Source organism: Rhincodon typus, chromosome 8 (assembly GCF_021869965.1).
Source record: "Rhincodon typus isolate 14 chromosome 8, sRhiTyp1.1, whole genome shotgun sequence".
NCBI lineage: Eukaryota > Metazoa > Chordata > Chondrichthyes > Orectolobiformes > Rhincodontidae > Rhincodon > Rhincodon typus.
Genome location: NC_063339.1, coordinates 42,052,974 through 42,078,065, shown reverse-complemented (window position 1 = coordinate 42,078,065; position 25,092 = coordinate 42,052,974). Strand labels below are relative to the sequence as shown.

Genomic DNA, 25,092 nt, shown 5'->3' with positions numbered 1-25,092 from the left:
TTGTTTACTTTACAAGAGATCTGCCTGCCTGCAAATCCAAGCTTCCTGCCAAGGATGTCTGCATAAGTTTAATAACATGCACAGAGCTTTCTTCTAAATAAATTTCAGGATGACAAGAATCCTGACTGTCAACGTTTAAATCAAGGCACAGAAGATTTTTTTAAAATGAGCCTAGGAAGGTCAAAAGGACTCTGACCTGGGCTCATATTCCATGCCATTTCAAATAGAAGCACTAAGAGAAGGCAGCTTCAGGAACTCCACTTCTCTTCACTTGGCTATCACTTGACTCCAGACTTAGAATATAATTTTAATAATCATATGAAGCAGAAACCACTTTTCACTGTCATAACATTTACAATGCAACTTATGTGAAGAAGTCCAAACTTCACAAAATATGAAAATGTATTAAACATTCAATCCCTCCAGCACCGCTGCACAGTGTTAGCAAAGCAACAAAATGCAGTGCTGCAAATCACCAAGGTCCCTGCGACAGCACTTTTCAAACCTATGACCTCCACCACCTAGAAGGACAAAACTGGCAGATGCATGGAAAAACCTCCCCCACCTGAAAATTCTTATCAATGTCACTCAGCACCCTGACTTGCAAATATATTACCACCCTTTCATTGTTGCTGGGTCAGTATCTTGGAACCCCCTATCTTACTGTACTTTGTGATACCTACAGCACATGGACTGCAACAATTAGGAAGGCAGCTGATGAACTTGAAATTACTATCCATGATACGGACAAGCATGGGCAATAAATGGCTGTTTTGCCAGCAATACTCACATTCCAAGACTGAATGAATGAAAAAAAAACAGTTCTTGCATCAATATTTTCACAATGAGCTACAAAATCTGGTACCCAAGCTATACAGGCAATGTCATGCATCTTGAAACGATCCCCCAAATCAAGGCTCACCAGTAGTCTGTGGTTGACCAAAGCAGATGGTACTCCGGATGAACACATAGTGGTCATCTTATTTGATTCATAAACCAGACGCCCAACTCAGAGAAGGGTTTAAATGCCACTAAGTCAGCTGGTGGAAATTAAATACAATTAATTAATAAATCTGGAATTATAAGCTAGTCTAAGAATTATTGATCATGAAACAGTTGGACAATCTTAAGATTCCATCTGGTTCATGAATGACTGCCAGGAAAGGCAATCTGCCATCTAAACCTGGTTTGGCCCATACATGGTAGCCCACTTTATTCCCTTCATGAGCATCCATTCAGGGCCAGTACTCTCAACTCATGCATCAAAGCTCCATTCCAGATTGAGAACACTGCAGGACAAAGGAAGTATCTTTCATGAGATGTTAAAGCAAAACACCATCTGCCGTCTCAGGTGGGCATTTTGAAGAGGAGAGCTTCTGTTTGTGTTTCTGCTAGACTTTCTGTTTGTGTTTCAAAAGGAGAGTTTTCTCCAGTATTCTGGCCAATATGTATCCTTTAACCTACGTCATTAAAACAAGTCATTACCTTACTGCCAGTTGTATGATCTTGTCCTATGAAAATTGGTTCCCACAGTTCACATTATAATAGTGAGTACACTTGTAAAGTACTTCACTGGCTGCAAACTGCTTTGAAACGTAACGTAATTGCAAGATTTTATAAGTTGGTTAAAATTCTTCCCTTACCATAACAATGAATCTAAGATGTTCAGGGCTCTAGAGTTACTGTTCTCTTTTGAGACTTGCTACAAAACTTTATTGGGATTACACCTATGCTCGCGGGAGACCAGCATCAAACAATTAGCTCCAGACGTAAAATCGTAAATGCTCTCTTTCTTAAGAGCATCACTGTTTCTAGTATTACACCAGCGTGTGACCAAACAGGATAGGCCATCCTGTTGTGCGATGTTCAAAATTATTTGGGGTTGGCTCCCCAAAGCTTCAAGATTTAAGAAACAGCCTGAATTAAATCAAATAAAAATAAAATTATCATATAGTTTAGAATTTACTTGTTTAATTTTTGAGCTCTCCTAACAAAATAAGTTGGCCCAAGACAGTGATCAACTGAGGCACTAGAAACAGAAAAAAGAGGGACAGGAGTAGACCATTCAGCCCTTCAATCCTGCTCTGCCATTCAGCATGATCATGGCTGATCATCCAATTCAGTAACTTGTTCCCACCTTTTCCCATATCCTTTCATCCCTTTAGCCCTAAGACCAATGTCAAACTCTGAAATAACTCCACATAGACCAGTGTCCCATCACCAGGTCACCCTTTATTTACACGTGGAACGTCCTTGACACTGATCCAGTTTCCTCAGAGCCAGCTCTTAGAGTGAACAGAACCTCTGACATTCTTGTTTCTATCTGTCAGCCAGGGCTCCCTGTTTGGACCAGATTAACAGCCCCAATCAGGGAGCTCATATTCCACCTGAGATCCACCTGACTGACCCTGTTACAATCAGAGGTTGTGACTCCTGGCTCTGGACTCCCAGTCATCACGAACATACTAACTGCATTTAAAATTCATTGAAACTGCAACAGAGGGCAGGAAACAATGCAGCAAACCTCATAATTAATTGCTGTTCAATTACTAATCCTGGAAAATGTATGTGTGATCATTGATGTGGAGAGGATTTGAACTCAGCTACTATGTCCACTGTGGTCAATCAATATTCTAATGTGGAATTATTAGGCTGGAATTGTTAGAGATTGAATATAAAAGGTTTTTAAAGGAATTAATCTTGCACAAAAATAACTTATACTAGGTTCCACATTACAAAAATACTTCACTTAAAATTTCAAAACTGAAAGACCACAAACATTGTTTAAAATGTTGTTAACAGTTTTTGCAGAGATGGCAGAAGAGGTGTGTTTCTGCATTGCTTCACACATTGTTTACATTTACAGATTAAGTTAGCTATAACTAACCATAACAAAATATCTTACTGTACATTCATTATAAGCACCAGTGTTTCTGCAGAAACGTGAGATAATGTTTAAGTTGTCCATATATACAGTTTTACAGATTATACGGCAAGTGAAGATGTATTTGAAATTGCAAGAGTAAAAGGATTTCTAAAATGTGACAAGCAGAAAAGAAAAAGTCAATACTTATCCACTTGAATGGAGCTGGAACTCTCCAGAGGTCTCTTGTAGAGGTCAAAATGGAGAATGACAGAACAAGTGGTCAATCTAGGCTGACGGATATATGAGAATGGCACAAGACAGCCCTGTGTGGTCTACCTTGTCAGGAGATCACCTGGCACAGGTATTTGTAGGCAAGAGTAGCCTGGAGCATATTAACTAAGATTGAAAATGGGCAAAGAGTTATGGAATGCAGATGTTAATGCAGTTAATCCAGCTAGAATTAATAAATAAGTTGATTGTAGACATAAAAGTAACAAACTCAAGGTTTGGACTCTGCACATTGAACTCATCCTTGTTATCCGGCACAATACTTTGTGTATATTACCAGAAATATACAGAATGTTAACAGAAACATACTTTTGCAATAGCATTCAAAAGATGTGGGAAAAATTCTCATTAAAATACATTTTGTCTTATTAAATTATGTATATACCTCATAGATGGGGGAATTTATCCACGAAAATGTTCTGTTTACTGTTTCACCTTAATTCCATTGATCATAACTACAGCAAAGACTCCAGAAATATGTACTTTCATTCTGTAATATTATTATTAATTTACAAATGATGTGTTCGACATCAATAAATTACCATGATGTGATATGAACAATTTGATTATAGCCCATCATGAGGTATTATCTAATTAAGAACCGTGACTAAGAGAAGCAACAGGAGGACTGCCAATTCAACCTGTGGAACTCCACCTTAGTACACATCATGAACTTCAGGTGTAGGGAGAAAATTGAAAATTGACAAAATATGCTGCACACACACTGACAACTGACACCTAGAAAAAAAACTACAATCAACCTTCTTAAAAGAAACCAGGAATATTTACTACGTAAATGATTGTATATAAACATCAAGAGCATAAACGTTCACTATTTACTTGCTCCATCTGGTTAAATTAGCCAATCATATCATCCTTTTACACACATCCATCATAATATGCTTATGCATAGAAAATGCAAACTTTCAATTTGTTTTGTATTCATCTCGACATATTGTACCCAATAACTTTTCATTGCGTTTGACAGATGAAATGAATTTTTGTTCAAACTTTGTAATTTGATACTTAGCCCAGGAATTCTTTTCACTTCATCTTTTAATAAGTTAAATTAAATTATCAGCTTATATCTATAAAATGTCTCAGTACTTACAAGCAGTGTAGAACAGCACCACCACGTGGGGAATTGTTTCTAAGATTGCAGGAAAGCTGACATCTGTTAGTGCTTGAATTAAGCCTACATCATGCTTCCTCCATATGTATGTGTTGATAGTTTGTGCTACTTCGTCATCTTGAATATCTGAAGTACAGAAAAATAATCTTCAGATCCAACTGACCTAACTAAGATTAACATTTTTCCTAATCATGCATTCACCCTTTACAAAACTGTAAGCATCTTAATGCTTACACTGCAGGTAAAAAAAGGTTTTGCGACTAGTTTCAAAAGCATCATAGATAGTCTAAAGTGACTTTCCTGGATGCCTCAGAAGTAGCAACACTAAAGCTGCAACCACTGCCATTTTGTCTGGAATGCTTACTTTTCATGTACCCAAGTGATTGCTAACCTTTCTGTAAAATGCATTCAAAACTTATTTACTTTACCCTTTTCTAAAAGAAGTGATTATTCTCATCTCAGGAAACTATAATAGTACATTGCAGAACAGGAGGAAGCTAAGAATAATGAGGCATCCTTGTTATTTGATCCCAGAGGTACACAATTAATCATCATAATTCAACATAAAATTACAAAGGAAACAATCTCCACAAAATAAAGTATAATATAAAAACATTTCATCAAAAAATCATACATGTTGTTGAAATAAACATTATAATAAAGAACTATTCCAGTTCTGTCAACAAATGGATTTGTCCTGGCTGACTTGCTGTTATGTAATATTTTTTGTTCTTACTTCATCCTTCTTTAAGCATATACAATAGAAAAAAGTAAATATGGGAACTGCATTAACATGTGATGAAGATGCGCCATATGCATTTCTGTTATGAAGAAGACTATTCAGATCTATTTTAATGTGAACAGTACCTTCAATCTATTTATTAGCATGACATTTCTGAAGGAGGTCTTGTGGTGCAGTGGTAGGATCCAGAACCTCTGGGTCAGACATTCCTGAATTGGCCCCAGAAACAGCATTCAGGATGCATGTCATAAATTATCTTCCCACCACTTTCCTATTATTCTCAAAAAAGGGAATATAAAATGTGCGAGAAGACATGCTAAAAGCATTAACATTTTTGAATCATGTATATATAATGATATGGAATTATTGTAGTTTTAAAATATGCTTCCATTAAGAGGAACTCCTACTCTGCTTATGCTTATTTACTTAACAGGAAGTTCTGGAGTTTAAATACACTGAACAACTTTAAGTAGATGTTACCTAGTAATACAATGCATTTATGTTATGAACTTGTACTCCTCTCTTATGATATAAAGCATAAAATGGTAAACGAAAGGTTGCTCCTTACTCTCCATGTATGGGGTTGTCATTATATTTTGCTCTTTTGTGATCTAATTGTACTTCACCATACCTAGGAAATCCAAATCTTCATTTTCCTCTTCTTCATCTTTAACCCCATTGGACACATTTTTCACTTCACCTTTGACAAGATCAACAATTTCTTCAACTGATGATATAACCAAATAATTGATGGGTAAGTCCTAAAGAAACACAACAGCATATCAGAAGTCAAACAAAAACAATTTCTAAGGGTTACATATAGTTAAACACAGAAATGACCTAATTCTTAGCTTTCAGAAATTTACTTTTGGTAAATGTTTCAATGTTGTAAGAAAATAAAAGCCACATATTAACTATTCATGAACTGGATTACAATTCACATATATGCACAATTTTGTTTTGCCACAGAATTTTCCTCTGGGCAGTAACTTATGCTCAACTATCTTCAGCTGCTCCATCAATGGCTTTTCTTCCATCATAAGATCAGACCAACCTGTGATCTCTAACACACTGAAAAAAAGGATAGCGGGAACACCACCACAAGCTCCCCTCCAAGCCACATGCCATTCTACTTTGGAACTGTATAACTGTTCCATGACTAACACTAGTCAAAATCATTGAACTTGCTTCTTAACATTACTTTGGGTACACCTACAGCACATGCATGCAACAAGTCAAGGTGGTCTTATTCAAAAAGAGAAGGGGGAAAAAAATCAATTAATAGGTCATTTAGCTTAACACCTGTCATTGGAAGAATACTAAGGATGTAATAGTAGAGCATTTAAAAATACATAACATACTCAAGCAGAGTCAGAATAACGTCATGAAGGGCTGACAAGTTTATCACAGTTCTTTGAGGAGGTAACAAGCAGCATAGGTAAAGGGGAATCAGTAGATATAAAATATTTAGATTCCAAAAAGATATTCAATAAGGCGCTGGACATTATGCTACTTAATAAGATGAGTCGATGGTATTGGGGATAGTGTATTATGGATATGATGTAGATTAATGGCTTGGATGAGCAAAGTGAACTTACTATCACCGAGTTTGTGGATGAGACAAAAAATAGTTGGAAAAATAAGTAACAAGGATGACACAACGAGTCATGGGGTGAGGGATATCAACACGTTAAATGAATGGGCAAGACCTTGGCAGTTGGAATATCATGTGAAAAAATGTGATGTTAAGCACTTTAGCAGGAAGAATAGAAAGGCTGAATCATGTTTAATTGAGGAAAGGCTGCATAAAGCTACAGCGTATGGCTCACAAAAAGCTAGCATTCAGGTTCAGTGGGTAATTGAAAAGGCAAGTGGAAAGTTGGCCTTTATTCCAAATATATTAGCCTATAAATATAGGGAAGTCTTACTAAAACTATTCAACTTAGACTACATCTAGAATACTGTGAAATGTTTCTGATCCTCTTATCTAAAGAAAGCTGACACCAGAGACAGTTCAGAGATTCATTAGGCTGATTCCACTTATGGAGGGATTTTCTTATGAATGGAGGTTGACTGAGTTGAGCTATACTCATTGGAATTTAGAAGAATGAGAGGTGACCCTTTTGTAAAATGCCAGATTCTTAGGGGTTTGCCAGGGTAGATGCAAAGAGGTTGTTCCCATTGTGGTAAATCCTCGCACCATACGGCATAGTCTCAAAATAAGGTGTCATCTATTTAACACAGTGAGGAGGATTTTGTTGTTCTCAGAGGGTAGTGATTCTGTGAAATTTTTATAGCAGAGGACTGTGGAGGCTGAATTATTAAGTATATTTAAGGCTGAGATAGACAGATTTTTAATCAGTAAAGGAATCAAGGGTTATAGGGAAAAGATAGGAAAGTAAAATTGAGGATTACCAGATCAGCCATGATCTCATTGAATGGTAAAGCAGAGTTGATGGGTCAAATGGCTACCTTCTCTTCCTCTGTCTCATGGTTTTACTATCAGTTAACCAGAAATGCTGGTATCCTGAAGTGGATGGGCTGAATCACTGCCTTATAAGTATTGTTCTTTTGTAGTTATTGTGATTAACCTAGTCAATTCTGTAAAATAATTACCCTTATTTAGGTTCAGCACTGTTGTTTCCAACTCAAGTTTCTCACTCTCAAACTGAATCTAAAAGTGAATAGTCACTGTTTTCCAGAAGATCTTTTATTCTGAGATCATTTATCAATCTGCCTCATTACACAACATCTGTTCCAAAATAGCATGATTTCTGATTGAATCCACAAATTGCTCTTGAAAACTGCTTCAAATACTCTATGAACCCTTTCTCCTGGCATCCTATACCAACTTGATTTTTTCAAATCTACATAAAGATTAAAGTTACCCTTTATTAACATACTGTTTTTTTTTTCACATGCCCTCATTATCTCCTAATTTATTCTCTGTCTTATAGAACAGCTACTGTTAAGGGGTCTTCTTACTGTGCACTGGACTGTGATGGATTATTGCTTATTAACACTTAATGGTCTCTACCTCTGTACTTGATCAGAAGCATCCTGCAGTCTAAGTGGCTGGTCAATGCGTGAACTACAAGTGATCAATTTCAGATTGATTAGATAGCACATCTTCAATATATGATTCATTTTTTAAGGCTGACGATCACTTACTGGTATTCCCTTCCTGCCATCTCTGGACTGGTTCCCCGCACTGACACTGGGGCCATCCTTTTCATTACAGCTTGCTCCTGTCAGCCTACTAAGATTACAGAACTCTTAAGATGAGGCACCATCAAAGTAATTTGTGTGCCTGCTTACAGAATATGTAGTATCATACACTAATGAATAATATGATTACAAATGTTCCAACTGACGTTTTTAAATGTTCTGGGGCGTTTTAAAACATAGAATCCCCACAGTGTGGAAACAGACTATTCAGCCCGACAAGTCTACACCAACCCTCCGAACAGCATCCCACTCATACCCATATCCATACCCATATTCTATCCCTGTAACCCTGCATTTTCTATGGCTAATGCACCCAAACTACACATCCCTGAACACTATGGATAATTTAACATGGCCAATCCACCTAACCCGCACATGTTTGGACTACGGGAGGAAACTGAAGCACCCAGAGGAAACCCACGCAGATACAGGGAGAACTCCACACAAACAGTCACCCGAGGCTGGAATCAAACCCAGGTCCCTGGCACTGTGAGGCAGCAGTGCTAACCACTGAGACACCGTGCCACCAAATTCTAAAGTCTATCAATGTGTTTTAGTTAAAAACGTTACTTACTAAGTTAACTAAAAAGTTACTTTGAAAAGATTATGATCTCCCTTTGTTCTCCAAAGAAATAGGAGTCACATTGGCAAGAATCAAGTCTTATCATCATAATGAATTATGTTAAAATTGAGGTAACAATGCACCATTACAAAATATAACAAAGTAAGTCAAAATAATCAGACAATACTGATGACAGAACTTAATTCCAAAGTTATACGTGGACAGTTACATACCCAAGGTTAAAAAACTAACATCATTTCAGACCTAGATAACAAGGTGTAGAGCTGGATGAACACAGCAGGCCAGGCAGCATCAGAGGAGCAGGAAAGCTGAAGTTTTGGGTCTGGACCCTTCTTCAGAAAATTTAAGACCTAGTTGTGTCCTGATACCCAAAATGCATTTCACTTCAAAGGTCTTTATAGTTTATAGTAGGTCATAAAAAGTGAGTCTTCTCCTGCACTAGATATAGGATCTATTAGCCAGTGGCCAGATCATTAATGTCAGCTTTGACAGAAAGCAACCACAGGCAAAGGGCCATATGCTTTTAACAGCAGCATCTTTCACTGACTACAATAAAACAGAATATTATATTAATACATCAATTACTATCTAAATATCTAACCGAACTCTAACTAAATACTGACAAATTAACACAATCTTCCATTAGTGTTGAGCAAACTGCCACGGTACGCAACAATTTTAGAATGTTGAATCTGTCAATCCTTCTGACCAAGTGCAAATAAAATATCCTGAGCACCAGAGTAGGAGGTAACAGCAAAAAAGATCTGATATTATATTACCCAAAAAGTATGCAATCACCACAAATGGCGGTATTCCACAACAATTCATGATACTATAAAGCCCTATTCAACCAACACTCCTTTCCCGATGTTATGCAAACATAGTGCAAAATATCCCCAGGAGGGCAATTAAAAGCCTCTGAAACGTCAGGAAAGCCTAAACAGTGAATGCTGGCAAATCAATTGACTTTCTGAACATCCACCTTCAGTTTGGTCCTCATAGGATATCTACACACACGTAGTTTTTAACAGTAAAAGCATTGGTAATCAGGAACCGGGTGGATTTTTACCTTCTCAATTACTGGGGCTATGTTAGATAATTGGGTCTTCAATAATGAAGTTTGAATTCCAATTCCGAGAATTAAAATGCTGACACAGCTTTTGCATGCACCTTGTTAAGATCCAGGTCAGCCATGCTGCTTGATTCAAATCAGGATGACAGGTACTTCAACCCTATGTACTGACCTTGAATTTATATCCCTTCATATCATGATTCATTAAAAATGTATCAATCTCATTCCTGAGCATTGCAATTGACCAAAATCCACAGCACGGACGAACAGCATTTCAGATTTAAACTAATCTGTGTGAAAAAGCATCTCCTGGTGTCATCCCAATAATTTCCCTGCATCTAACCTATTTCTCCCTTTTAATCATTTTAAACATTTCACCCCTAATGGGTTGGGTGCTTGGCAATGTTCCTTTGAGGAACACACGAACAGGTGTGGCTTTTCAGCCCCTCAAAGCTGTTCCACTATTCAATGAAATCATGGCCTAACTCCATATACCTGCTTTTGGCCCATATCTCTTAATACCTTAGATAAATTTTTGTGAATCGATCTCAAGATTTAAAAGTTACAACTGATCGAGCATCAACTAACATTTGTGCAAGAGAGTTCCAAACCCCAACAACCCTCAGTGCTTAGAACTGCTTCCTAACATTTCTCCCAAATGCTTTCGCCCTAATTTTTAGACTACGCTGCCTGCTTCTAGAATCGCCAATCAGTGGAAATAGTTTATCATAATCTACCCTGTCTTTTCCTGTTAATATCTTGAAGACTTCTAAAGTGTGTTGCTGTGCAGCTACACAGAAGTTCACACACAGACTGAGCTCATCAGCCCTTTTAAGTTACTATACAAATGCCCCACAAAAAAAAATTAAGGGGTTTGCAATCATAAATGCATAGGCTTGTGCAATAACAAAGTTTAGAGGGAAATATGTTTTCTGTAACACTTTCCTGAAGCAAACACTGTCTGAATATGCATACGGATATATAGGTGCAATGCCCAAGTCCCACTTTGTTAGTTCCTAATTACATGATGCAAATCATGACAGAAACTGTTAGAACAGGAGGCAGCAGCAATATCTAATGAAAGTCTCACCTTCAATAAAATTATGGTTAGTCATTCATGCTGATGGTGTACATTTCAAACAATTTCGTCACTATGTTGAAAACAAAAAATGTTTGAGATCACAGCGGGTCAGGCAGCATCCCTGGACAGAAAGCAAGCTAACATCTAGACTCGAAACATTAGCTTGCTTTCTCTCCACAGATGCTGCCTGAGCCACTGTGATCACCAGCATTTTTTTTTGTTTTCAGGTCAGATTCCAGCATCTGCAGTAATTTGCCCCTTCTTCATTATGTTGGCTGGTGTTTCACATTTCATTAGTTTGGGAAGATTAGCTACGGCACCATCACGGAGCATGGAAATGTAGCTCAGGTTGCCTTTTAAGATGCTATCTGAAGAGAAAGAGAGCACCAAGGGAGGCACTACAAACCCAGAGAAGCTGCTAGAAGAGAACGAAGGCAAGGAGGCCACAAGAGCTGACTGTCTCTCCCGAACCCGACAGAAGCGCGCATCGGGCAGCTTCACTCCCAGGGACCTGGGAGGCAGGAACTGAGCCAAGCCACCTGTTGCAGCAACAACTACAATAATACCAGAGCATGTACAGCAATACCCGGGTAATTCAGGGTAACTCATCTCACAGTTCATGATTTTGTGGAAATGCAGACTCCAAAAGGTACATAAGGAACATGTTAGTTTTCTGTCAATACAGTAGCATTCTTTGCAAAGCAACGAGAGTTTATCAAATTCTCTATGGAGATTTCCAAACAAGAAGAAAGTTGGATTTGTCAGAATTACTGCATCCCCTCAGGTGCAGGAAGTCTCCTCTGTGCTTCCTATCAATTAGCAAAGCTTTGAAACAGAAAAAAAAATCTGTTCCTCAATTGTGTCACTCATCTGCGAGCATTTGCAGAGCATTGTGCAAATCTCTGTCGGCAACACAATGGTGCAGTGGTTAGAATTGCTGCCTCACAGTGCCAGGGACCCGGGTTCAATTCCAACCTTGAACGACTGTGTGTGGAGTTTGCACATTCTCCCCGTGTCTACACGGGTTTCCTCCGGGCGCTCCGGTTTCCTCCCACAGTCCAAAGATGTGATGGTTAGGTGGATTAGCCATGGGAAATATAGTGTGGGGGGGTGAGACTGGGTTGGATGTTCTTTGGAGAGTTGGTGTGCCAACTGTGGGCCAAATGGCCTGTTTCCACACTGTAGGGATTCTTACTTCCTGTGATAGTCATGATATTTTTCACCCAAGCCATTTCTCAACATCGCCTCACTTCCATAAGGATAATTGGTCAGAAGTTGTCTGCTCAGGGACCTGGGTTAATCTTTTGCCATTTGGCTCATGATTTTAGTCAATGACCCAGGCAGATAGATGGCTTTGATATGCTGAAAATCATACAAGAACCAGAACTCTGACAGAAAAGACCACTGGGGTTTAATCTCCTTTAATACAACCCCAAAGAAGTCTCAAGCTTGGTGGCTGCAGACTCCATACTGTATGACTGGGGCTGCTGGATGAGGAAGAAACAGAGAAGGAACATCAACAGGTGACAAGTAAGTGAAAGTTACAAATAGCAAGGTAGGTCCAACAGTGCTACCATCTACTAAAGCTCTAAGACAGGAAATTAATGGAAAGGTTTGTTCTCAGAACCACACCCCACCCCAACAAAACTGGGTGGTGGATGGGGAGTGTGTGAATGTGAGGGGGAATGAAAGGGGGGGTGGTCTGTGAAAGGTGAGTACTGGTGGAATGTTTTGTACTTCCCCTTTTGGAAAGGCAACATATAATCTATGAATCTGGTCTCTGGACACTTTGGTGAAGTAAGGAAATGCTTTGGTGGAGGTAAGGCAACTTTCAGGAAAGGCATGTTTATATACAAAAAAATGCATAAACTCATTGGGACTGGCAAATTTGACTACGAACATGCGGAGTTAAAAGAAAATAATGCTGGGTATTTCACAGCTGAGGCATAGTGAGAGTGTGTGGGGATGAGGGGGAGTGATCAGGTATTTATAGTTTAATCTGTATTTTTAAGCTTTGACCACAGTGCTAGAGCCTCGAGGCTCTTACTGGGTCACCTGCCCCAATTCCCAATACAGCCCTCCACATTCCCTGACCAAAAGCTGCAATTTTAAAGATCAGTTCTGTGGAGCCAGGAACTCCAGTAGAAAAAGAGGGCCTTTCAGGTGAAGGAGGTGGGTCACCCAAAACATCTCTGGCCATTTATGACCCTGTTCAGATTTTAACAATGCCAGCACTGTCCAGGGTAGTTTGGTACAAATATGGTTGCAAAGCAGGTGGGAAGGGGGCATGCAGTCATCCTGGGGCTGTGCAGTAAGCACTCCCTCAGGGAAATACAAATATTCATATGGCTGCATGCCTGCATTTCACACAGTAGAAAAGTGCAGTAGTGCTGTGCTGCTCAACAACCATCTACCCAGGATCTCCGATTTTGAAAGCTTGAGGAGATGCTGCATGCTGATGTCAAGGTGAAAGCATTTAAGCTTCCATTGAAGCTATTAGAACTGTCTCCAGTGGTTCTATTACTGTCAGAACCTCTGTCATGCTTATAGACCTGATCACCTGCCCCATGGTTTACTACAAGGTTTTGGCGACATGCATCAAAACCTCATCTAAGCTAAAAGGGAAACTACCCATGTTTTGACGTTGTGCACAAGCTTGCAAGCACGTGAACTAATGCACCTTAGAAGGTGTTTGTTGCACAGCCTTCCATTTACGTCTGTAAATTGGATCCTCAATATCTATTTTTCTCCCTACAGGAGTGTTAGCAATCCTTATCTAGTTCCAGGAAAAGTGGGAAAGCAAAGCCTAAATAGGTACTTCCAAGGTTCATGCATTTGATGCACTGTCTTCAAATGCACTTTCCTGTTCTTCATCTTCTCTCCCCAGAGACTGCTCAGCTTCTGAGCATGGAATGGAACAGAGGGATAAGAGTTAGTGGCAAGGATTAAGAGAGACAGATGAGTGATTCCTTAACGCAGCAGCACTTGTCATTCAGTTTGTGAGGACGACAGTTTATTGAGAAGCAAAAGAAAGTGTGATCCAAATGTGTTCTCCAGAATCAGCATTCATCATGCTAATGTACCCTCCACCCATGATGTCCAAGGCTTGGTCTTCCAGTCAGGCCAGCTCACAAGTGGACAAACTCTTCATCTGCATTCTTGTAACGAATGGCCACTTGTCCTTCAAGAAATAATGGAGTGAGAGTGTGTTGGTCTAATAGGATGTTTTGAGGTGTCCATGTCAGGTTAAGTAGTGAGGAGGTATGTGAAAGATGGCATGGGTTGGAGGACCTAAAATTAAGTTAAAGTGAGGAGAGTAGCAGATGCAGACTGTTGTAGTAGCAGCAGGAGGTGGGGTACAATACATTGCAGAGATTGGGAAAGAGGCAAGTTTTGAATGAGTGGTGTATGATGAAGGAGAGAAACGTTAGAGGCAGGAGTCTTATCTTAGTAGCTCTTATCAGTTTATTAAACTTTTCCTGCTTGGTCTTGGTTGTGATGCATTTGCATTGATTTACCCTGTCATCTCTCACCACTAGTGCAAAGAAGATCAACTAGATCCCTTCCTTTTATTTCTCCTCTTGCTCACTTCCTCCACCAGCACCTTCAAAGTGAGATCCTGCAATTGGCAGGAGGGGCTTGCCATGGCCTACCATTTTAGACTTCTGTGATTGTAGCTGATTACAGTTTCTCTGTAAGAGGTGCATGCTACGTCTAAGTGGAGTCAGAAATACCTGACATTCCCAACACTAATGAACAACCCAACTATTGCTGAAAGTTTGCTTATTGTAGAAAAAGATGGCTGGGGACTAAGCCCAAGTGAACATGGCAGGAGTAACTCACTTCATTGCTTAAGCCCATGTGAACACACAATGCACACTCTAAGCTGGCTGCCTATTGTTTCTCCTTCTTCACCATTAGGAATGTACTTGTTGTGCTCTTTTTTAAGGTCCAAAGTGGATGAATTTCACATGAGCTTGCACGGAAATCCATTTGCCACAGATTTGTCCATTCATTTAATCTACCAACATCTTTTTTTTAAAATCGAAACAAGCACAGAGAATGCTGGAGATACTCAGCAGGGCTGGCAGTATCTGTGGACAGAGAAACAGAGTTAACGTTTCGAGTCCGGTCTAACTCTTCTTCAGAAGAGGCCTCAGAAAATGTTATGCTTCCATCTTTACTACTTAAAAAGGCAGTACCATTTGTGTCATCAGCATGTTTGGGTATGTAGCTTGCTTGCTATCATTAATATACATGGTGAGTTTTTAAAAAAAAATTTCTGTGGGACATCACCAGTCATATCCTGCTAACTAGAGAATTTATCCATTGGTCTTACTCTCTGTCTGATTCCATTCAGCCAATTTTCTAAGCGGGTCAACAGCTTGCCTTCAACTGTATGAGCTTCAAACGTAACTAACGGTTTCTTAACTATAACTAATCCTATATGAAAGTCCATATAAAAAGGTGAAATGTGTTCAAGCACACAAAGTAAATTTAATAACTAAACTTCCATAATATTTCTGATGTAAGTAAGTCTCCAAAGGCACATCAAATAAGATTGCAAGTCAAACAGCAATACGTTAGCTAAAACTGATCAAACTCACAATTGAAAAATGGCTTTTAAAATTGACGAAGGAAGAAACAAGCTGAGTAGATTCCAAGAATGAGTACCAAAGAATAAGAGGCCATTGGCTGAAAGCTACACTGTTGATTGATTGTTCATGGAGGGTCAGAACGTGCACAAGGCCAGTATCACAGGCAGGGTGATGTTGCAGAAGCTGCAAGTGGTAAGGCCAGAGGGACAGAAATCATTTCTGAGGAAGGGTCACCGGACCCGAAACGTTAACTCTGTTTTTTCCTTCACAGATGCTGCCAGGCCTGCTGTGCTTTTCCAGCAACTTTGTTTTTGATCCTGATTTTCAGCATCCGCAGCTCTTTCGGTTTTTATTTGGACAGAAATCATTGCTATGGAAATACAGGTGAGGTTGCATGGGTAGAATTTGCCAGAGGAGATTAGCAAGGAAGGAACTGGAGATTAGATGAGGAGAATTCTGTGCAGCACAGCGTGCAGGCAATGAAGTTTCAAATCATCAAAATAAATGACATACCCCTCCAGCAGGTCTGTAGCCTACAGTGACATCTGCTGGTACCTTGGGATGTAGCTGGGTCCTGTTGAAGTTGAATGTAATCACTTACAAAAGAATAATTTTAAACAATCACGATAAAAGCACTATAAATCAAATTTATAGCAGAGATAATGAATAACTGGCTGATAAAACATTTATAATAATTGTCATTCTGCTGATTTAGTTGTAATTTTAAAACATCGTGCCTTCATTTGTACTATTAGATCCTGGAGCAAGTTTTAAAATTTTAAAAATCTTCAGGCAGGTCATACACAAGAGAAAGGACAAAACTGTCATGTTCAATAGCATCTTAAAGCTGTACAGATGTCTATTCTCCGACTGAGAAAAATGTAATGGTTTGGATATGAAAAGATTGTGCAACAATGAATAAAATATCTCAATTTTAATGAAGGGGCACTCACCTAAATCCAATTTAAAATTAAGCTTCAGGATACAGACAGAGAATCTCAATGTTTGAGAAAGATCTTAGCTTCTTTGCCATTCTTTTGCAAAATTACTTTTTCTGACAAAACTAAGGTTATTCTGAACATTACCTTGACACTATTACAACTCCTGCTCTTCCCAGTAGTTGCCATGCTACTGATTCAGCAGTTACTCTGTCATGTTCATAGGTTTCTCTTTGTGTAAAAAGAAACACAACGGGCAGTTTTAACTGTACATGAATTGTAGACACTTCCTCTGGTGGAAGATTAACCTCCGCCTGAAAATGTGGAAAAATGGGAATGTTAATGCAGCACTATTCTCACAGACTTTTAATATACTTATTGTGCATTAATACTTTTTAAGCTCTATGGGTAGAATTCTGTCCTTTCTGAAGGTGGCAGTTAGGGCAAATTATTGGATGAGTTGGCCCTGCCGAGACATTCATCCCCTCTTTGCCACCTCAGCAATTAAATTCTGCGCACGAATGTCTAGAGTGATCTTCTCAAAACATCACCACAAAAAAAATCCTAAATGGTCAATTAATGAGCACAAAGGCCTCAACATGCCTGCTCCCCAACTACCTGCATTCCAAGCAAGACAGAAAGGTGGCTAGTTTCCCAAGTGGGTAACTGACCTGCTGGGTATGGGGAGGCCCTGTGATTACCCAAATCTGGGGGAATTGGAAGCATGTATGTGGGAAAAGGGATTACCTCTGAAAGCGACTGCCATGCCCTGCCTCTGCCTCCCCTGCATTCATTGACCTTCACCCCATGAGAAGAAGAAGTGTGAAAACAAAGTACTTTATTGCAATCCCCTGAGCAGCAGATCTTGACCAGCAGGCTTTAGTGCCCAGATGTTGCCAGTCTCTGATTAGCCAACAATTTCTGATGACACAGGATGCCAATGACGAGGCATGTGACAGAACAAAAAGCTCGCTGAATCTCTGCCTGTCAACCAATATATTGGGGCAACATTGAGAATGTTCTCTCAACAATGGGTCAGCGATGTATTAGTGAACATCTAACACGGCCATCCTTCCACATTAACAAAAATGTAAAAATCATACTCTATATTTCCTTTTAAAAGTCTACATATTTCTCGCTTAGGTTATGATAAAATCTACATAACACTTGGCAGGATCCAGTTTGTCAGTGTTTTCCGTGAGGGTAAACAACTTTTATAAAATTAGTTAAACAGAAAAAAACATAGATATTGGTTTAAAAATACATGAAAATTTAATAAATATTTTTCTCACCACTAGCGGGGCCTCCAATATTTTAAGGGAGGAATGTATATTCACAGTAGTTAGTGGTTGTTTAAGATAGGTCCTCTTGCATGGCTGATTCTTATCTGCGACCATCTTGCAATGGCAGAACCAAAGTCTGGCTGAATATTTATCTGGATCTTCCAGGCTATGTGGTAACATTTAAAAGAAAATCAAAACATTGTAATTAAGGAGGCACAAAAATGTTTTAGCAGAAATACAGTGCTCTTACAATGCACAGTTCATCTAAAGGACAATATTAATACAAAAATAAACTGTAGCCTTCTATGGTACTTCTTACATCAGTCAACTATAGAGTGACAGGTAGCCCGTAAATTGAATTGAATTTTTTATTGTCATTTGCATTTTACAGTGAATAATACAGTCAAATACAGCGAAAAGCTTCAACTGCCACCACAATCTGGCACCATTTTGAATAGTTTAACAATAAAAAGATATAATTGAAAGAGTGTCCATCTTCGTTCTGCTGCCTCCACCATGAGCCGGCTCACCAACGACACTCGCGCTGCCATCCCTCTTCTACCACCTCGCCACTCGCGGCACCAGACCCACCAACATAGGAGTCACCACTCTTTAGGCACCATCTCTTTGCTGCCAGGCCCACCTTGCCAATGCCGCTGATGCAGAATTTGGAACTGAACCCACACATGCCCTGCAACCAGGAGTCCCCAGCTTCCCTGCCATTGCCACCTCGCCGACAACCAGGAGTCTCTGCTCTGGGCTTGCCATGACTGCAACCAGGAGTCTCTGGCTCCGCTGTTGCCTCAATGATGCCAAGTGTCGCCACTCTGGGCCTATTGCAACCAGGAGTGCCTGGCTGCCAGGCCAGGCCACCGCGCTGCCAAGAGTCCCGCTCCTGCCACCTTCCTCCAAGATATCGTCTTGCCGGCGCCGCCATCTTAGACTGTCCGCTTCCTCTGATCGCAGGAGGAGCTTTGCTTCCGGCCTTGAATGCTGGGAGGACGGCCTTGCTGCCACTGCCACCACCGTTACCTCCAATCGCTGGAAGAAGCCGCGTCAGCTGCCTCTCACCACTAGGAGGCTGCCACTACACCGCACACAGCCCACTCTCGCAGCACCTGCCGCAAAAGGCTTTAAAGAAAAGAAAAGCAAACCAAAAATGGAAAAAAACAGAAAAACAAAACAAAAAAAGAAAAAAAAAAGAAAGCAGGCTAGAGCGATGAGTCCTAGGCTCAAAAGCCCAGCGCAGCCCTGCTACTCCACCGCCATTTGGAAGATTTGATTAACTAAGTGAATATTTGACTAATTAACATTTGACTAATAAGCTCCGAGCAAAAAACTGCCGAGCCAAGAAATGTCAGGACATTTTTTATGTGGGAGCGTTCTGCAACAGGAGCTGCCCTCATATCCCTGATCCATTTAGTTTTGTGGAAACTCCATTATAATACACAACCTCCCCAAGACTGAATATACTCAGATAGGATCTGGTCGGCAGATCCTGGCATTATGTCAGGATCATCAGTCTAAATTTATCGTAGCACCACTTTTCTAAAGTTAGATCATCTCTGACATTGCTCATGGTTAGTTTTGACACCTGGAGTAACTTCCAATGTTGTTGTCTAAGCTGGATAATTGTTGATAATTTGATGTAAAACTGCACAATTTACTAAAGCATTCTGTATCTCAAGATGAATCAGAAGGTTAAAAAAACTGAACTTAAAAATATTCGTTACTGGAACCAAATATATTTGTAACAATATCTTGCCAACTTTTTACAACATTCATCAAATTCACAAAGAAGTTCATTTTTCTTCATTCCCAAAGTTCAAATTCTATCTGACCATCTCCAGCTTCATGCAAAGTAAGTTAGAACACAAGGGTTTTTTTTTTTATAATTTGCTCATGTGACATGGACATTGCTAGCTCGGACCGTATTTATCGTTTATCCCTAATTGCCTTGCAAACATGGTGATAAGCTCCCTTCTTAAACTGCTACAGTCCTTGGAATGTAGGTATGCTGCAGTGCTGTTAGGGAGGAGATGCTAGGACTTTGACCTCATGACAGTGAAGGAACAGCGATACAGATCCACATCTGGATGGTATGTGGCTCGGAGGGGAACCTGCAGGTAATGCCGTTCCCATGTGTCTGCTGCTCTTGTCTTTCTAGATCATAGAGATTGCTTGTTTGGATGACATTGTCAAAGAAGGCTTGGTGAGTTGTTTCAGTGCATCTTGTAGATGCTGCACAGTGCACCAGTGTTGAAGTGTTGAATGTGAAATGTAGTGGATGTAATGCCAATCAAGCAGGCTGCTTTATCTTGGATGGTGTCAAGCTTCTTGACAGCTTTTGCAGTTGTACCCATCAGGACAAGTGGACAGTATTCCAATGCACTCCTAACTTATTCCTTGTAGATGGTGGACAAGCAATAAGGAGTCAGGATATGAATTACTCACCGCAGAATTCCTACCTTCTGACCTGATCCTGTAGCTCAGTATCTATATGGCTGGTTCAGTTCAGTTCGGGGTCAATAATTTGATAGAGGAGGATTCACAGTTGCCATGGGACAGCAAGGGGAGACAGTCATCATCTGGTACTTATGTGGTGCAAGATTTGCTTGCCACTGATCAGCCCAGTTACTGCTACATACGGACTATTGCTACAAATGCTTCAGTGTCAGAGGAGTTGTGAATGGTGCTGAATATTGTGCAGCTATCAGCAAATGCCCACATTTCTCACTTATCATAAATGGCAGGTTATAAATTCAGATTAATCAATTGAATTCAAACTTAATCACAAACTTAATCCAGAGGCATTATCACTATTGCACCACTTCATGTTGTGAAAACTGAAACATGATAAGAGTACACTCTAGGGCAGCACGGTGGCTGAGTGGTTAGGACTGCTGCCTCACAGTACCAGGGACCCCGATGCCCATGCTCAGGCGACCGTGTGGAGTTTGCACGTTCTCCCCATGTTTGTGTGTGCTTCTTGTTAGTGCTCCAGTCTCCTCCCATAGTCCAAAAATGTGCAGGTTAGGTGGATTCGCCATGCTAAATTGCCCAAAGTGTCCAGGGACGCACAAGCTAGGCGAATCAGCAATGGAAAATGCATAAGTAAAACCTGAAAGAACTGCGGATGCTGTAAATCAGGAACAAAAACAAAGTTTCTGGAAAAGCTCAGCAGGTCTGGCAGCATCTGTGAAGGAAAAACAGAGTTAATGTTTCGGGTCCGGTGACCCTTCCTCAGAACAAGGAAATGCAATGTTTCAGGGATAGTGTAGGTAGGTGGGTGGATCTGGGTGGGTTGCTGATCGGAGGGTCAGTGTAGACTCAATGGGTTGAGTCGCCCAATTCCACACTGTAGGGATTCTGTCATGCTATGTCTTTTAAGTGCAATATCTCAATACTGCAAATTGGGCCATCCTGCTTACAATTTGTAATCAACTGAGCCTCCAAAGTTCATACAAGTTTCCTTTTCTCCCTTTTCAAAAAAGTATTGTTTTGATTCTAAAGCAGAACACTCTGAACAGATGTGGTACTTTATGTAATGGATTTGTAATTTGTTTCAGTTACAAATACCTTATTTGCTATGGGTTTTTCTTGCCTGAAAATTCATTGATACGGGTGAAGTTTAAAAAATGCTAATCCCCAGTAATTCCAAGAAGGCAGTTGTGTCCTTTTCCTGTAGTTGTAGTCCAGTGGTGCAAAGTAAGAAATCCCAGGACATTGACCCAATAACAATGAAAGAACAACAATATACATCCAATTCATTGTGGGGGATTTGGAGGGGAAATTGAAAATGATAAAATTCTCTATTATGTTGCTGCTTTTGTCCTTGTCAGTGGAAGATATCACAAATTAGTTGCCTCCCCAAAATCTGTCTAGTTTTTCTCAGGTGTTTCTTCCTTTACTGGCAATGATACATTATTAACTTACTCAATATTTAAACACATACACTCCACATTCATCTAAACATTATGATAAATGTATCAGTCGGGTGGTTAGTGCTCACCATTTAAAAAAAAAAGTGTAATTTAGACAACAATTTCTAGCAATCACTCAGGCTCTATTAAATGCAAAAATTAAGCTGTCCAAATCCAAACTGCCCTACTCCCCCAGTATTGGCATCGCAAATACAAGGAAGGGCATGCACAAAAACAGAAGTTGCTGGAGAAGCTCAGCAGGTCTGGCAGCATCGGTGAAGAATAAATCAGAGATAACATTTCGGGTCTGGTGACCCTTCCTCAGAAGGGCAGGCAGTTGCAGTACCTACATGTAAACTACTTGTCAAAGTACTACTTTTGAATGGAGTAATAAGTTTTAATTACTTTTTGGCACCCAAATTTACATGTATGGATAATCACTGACAGATTTTAGGTAGTTTGGAGGTTTCAGTAATTGTTCAAACTTTAAACATTTTTATCTTATTCTTTAATCCTATCTTTCTTTCCCTCTCTTTATGTTGGTTTCTGTAAACAAATGGTTCTGAATTCAAGTTTTCAATTAAAGACACTTACTGGCACTTTATACCCTGCATATTTAATTAAAAATTCTTTGATCTGATTGGTTAGAGAGATTCCAGAGGGCTTGTGCCAGATTGAAATGGATATCTAATCACTGCAAGTTTCAGTGTGAAAGCCCATAGAAAATCTGTGGTTAGTGTAATGGTAATGAATGGTGTTCATCTGCTGCTGAATGCAAAATCTGGGGCCAACGTAATTTAAAACTTTGCTGCACGTTAAGTTTATTATCATTGTTTTTCCAATTTTAGGTCCATACTTACTCCATGCCTTCCAAAACACTTTGCTCCGTGGTCAATACAAACTGATACTTGGTACCATAAACAAAAGCAGTTTCCATAATGGCTCTGTGTTCTGAAACAAATCATAAATAATACATTAAGCGTACAGATGTGCACAGTAATAAATATTCTGGAAACAACAAATGGATTTTTAGAGACTAAGAAGCATTCTATTATTTGCCTAGCTCAATGCTACTGATGTATCTTGTCAAATAATGCATACTACTCCAGCTAAAAAACATAACGGTGGAGTAAAAATTTCAATTCCAAGGCCAGGCTTTTGTGAAAATTCAACTACAATTTTTAAGCAATGCATTACGGCACAAAACACAATGTTAAAAAGATAAACATAATCACCTTATTATAAAATACATAAATTTCACATCATCTTCAAAAAATTACTTGTGGGTGAAATTTCAGTTACGAACAAAAAGAAATGGCTGGGAATAAAAACAGCATCCACCTAGCAGCTTGACTGTTAATGGATACAAGTCAGTGTTACCATTCCATTAGCACACTTTCAAGTGATATAATAGGCAATCATGTCAGGCAGGCATCGCTATGTTCACCAGTTTCATCCTCTTAAGAAGACCCTTTATTTCAGTTTGTGGAATCTCAAGGTTGTGAGAGTTTACTAAATCTTCAAGCTGTGAGAGTTTGTGTAGACATTTTCAAGCTATCAGAACAGAAGAGGTTTAGGTAACTGGATCTGGAAAGGATCATCAAAACTGGAAAGTTGGATAAGAAATTAAAGAGTTAAAATCAAAGTGATACTTTACTAGTATTGATTATCTGAAAGGGTATTGCTAGGAAATGAGTTCAAACACTCTTCTTGCTGATGGTGTTAAGACCTTTCTGTATTTTTTTGTCTCTTTTGTGCAATAAATATTTTTTGTTAAAGAATATTGACACTCTTGCGTAAATATGTTCTGTGACCACATTAATCATGCGCACAAGTTAAATGATATGTTAAGCCAGGTTTCACTCTGGTATGTGATATGGCCAGGTCATCCATCATCTGGGAACATAACAGGACAAAGAGATCAAGGATAGATTAAAGTACTATAGAGTGACAGAGACGTAGATGAAGAATCCATTGTTTGTGTTATTCTGACTCCACTGAAGTATGGCATTTCCAGAGAGTTTGCCCACAGAGGGGTGGAGAGGAGATTGACCAAACTAAACATTAGGGAGCCGTTGAGGAAAGCACTGTTATGAAGGATGCCATAAATGAACCTGCCTAAGATAATCTCTGTGCTAGGAGAGGGTGGGAAACAATTAATGAGAAGTGACGTGGAACAGTTTCACCAGCACTGGCTGAAACTGGATTTTGTATAGAATAATATTATAAAAAAGAACACAAAAATAATTAATATTTATTAATTAATTCCTCAGAATTAATCATTCTTCTCAGGATTTCTGTGCTTTCTGGCAGATTACAAATCAATACACTAAACTTTAAGTTAACTTGTTTTAACAATACCTGGAACGCCGATTGCTCGTACAAATGTAAAGATGACATCACCACGTCCTTTCATATCATTTTCAATGTCATGAAGATCCATCAATGAGTACACATACTTTATCTCATTGAACAGCAAAATACTATAACAAAGCAATATATATTCAGAGACATCTGAGAAATTCACAACAAAACTAAAGAACTCTATCTAATTGAAGATTCCTAAACACTGCAAAAAAAAGCACAGATGTTATTGTAAACTTAACAGCAAATACTACTGCACAATTAAGCCTAGAGGAAGGCAGCATAAAAACACAAAACTTAGTAATTACTGCAAACTCTCAATGATATATGTTAAGAGTTGTACAATATTAAAAAGTACTACAACTGCAATGTTAATTTGAAATAAAGTGATGTTATTAAAGTACCATTCATGCTGACTGCAAGCTGGTTATTCTGCATGATATCTGACACTCAAACTGTTGTGGACTTCAGAAATGTGGAAAACAAACAAATTTTCAAATAATATTGTCTATTAGGATCTTAGCTTAGCATAAGATAAGGATGCATGGCGTTAAGGGTAAAATATTAGCATGGATAGAGGATTGGTTGACTAACAGGAAGCAAAGAGTGGGGATAAATGAGTGCTATTCTAGCTGGCAGTCAGTGACTAGTGGTGTGCCTCAGGGATCGGTTTTGGGACCGCAATTATTTACAATTTATATAGATGATTTGGAGTTGGGGACCACATGTAGGGTGTCAAAGTTTGCAGATGACACTAAGATGAGTGGCAAAGCAAAGTGTGCAGAGGACTGTGAAACTTTGCAGAGGAACATAGATACATTGAGTGAGTGGGCAAAGGTCTGGCAGATGGAATACAATGTAAATAAATGTGAAGTCATACATTTTGGTAGGAGTAATAGTAAAAAGGATTATTACTTGAATGGTAAAAAGTTGCAGCATGCTGCTATGCAGAGGGACCTGGGTGTCCTTGTGCATGAATCACAGAAGGTAGGTC

General features: G+C 39.3%; 2 protein-coding genes across 2 annotated transcripts in view; one reads left to right on the top strand and one right to left on the bottom strand.

The window, feature by feature from the left end:
• LOC109932736 (thioredoxin domain-containing protein 16-like) overlaps positions 1 to 25,092 on the top strand; it is a 105,474-nt gene that overhangs the window by 27,827 nt on the left and 52,555 nt on the right. The window lies entirely within an intron of this gene.
• The window catches only part of txndc16 (thioredoxin domain containing 16), a 40,802-nt gene continuing 18,871 nt past the window's right edge, over positions 3,162 to 25,092 (bottom strand). The window contains exons 5-12 of the mRNA XM_048599852.1: positions 24,096 to 24,217; positions 22,595 to 22,685; positions 17,821 to 17,977; positions 16,676 to 16,842; positions 16,104 to 16,164; positions 5,660 to 5,789; positions 4,266 to 4,412; positions 3,162 to 3,262 (exon numbers count right to left, since the gene is read on the bottom strand). Of these exons, the coding sequence (XP_048455809.1) occupies positions 3,207 to 3,262; positions 4,266 to 4,412; positions 5,660 to 5,789; positions 16,104 to 16,164; positions 16,676 to 16,842; positions 17,821 to 17,977; positions 22,595 to 22,685; positions 24,096 to 24,217 (931 nt within the window). The 3' untranslated portion in view covers positions 3,162 to 3,206. The remainder of the gene's footprint in view (positions 3,263 to 4,265; positions 4,413 to 5,659; positions 5,790 to 16,103; positions 16,165 to 16,675; positions 16,843 to 17,820; positions 17,978 to 22,594; positions 22,686 to 24,095; positions 24,218 to 25,092) is intronic.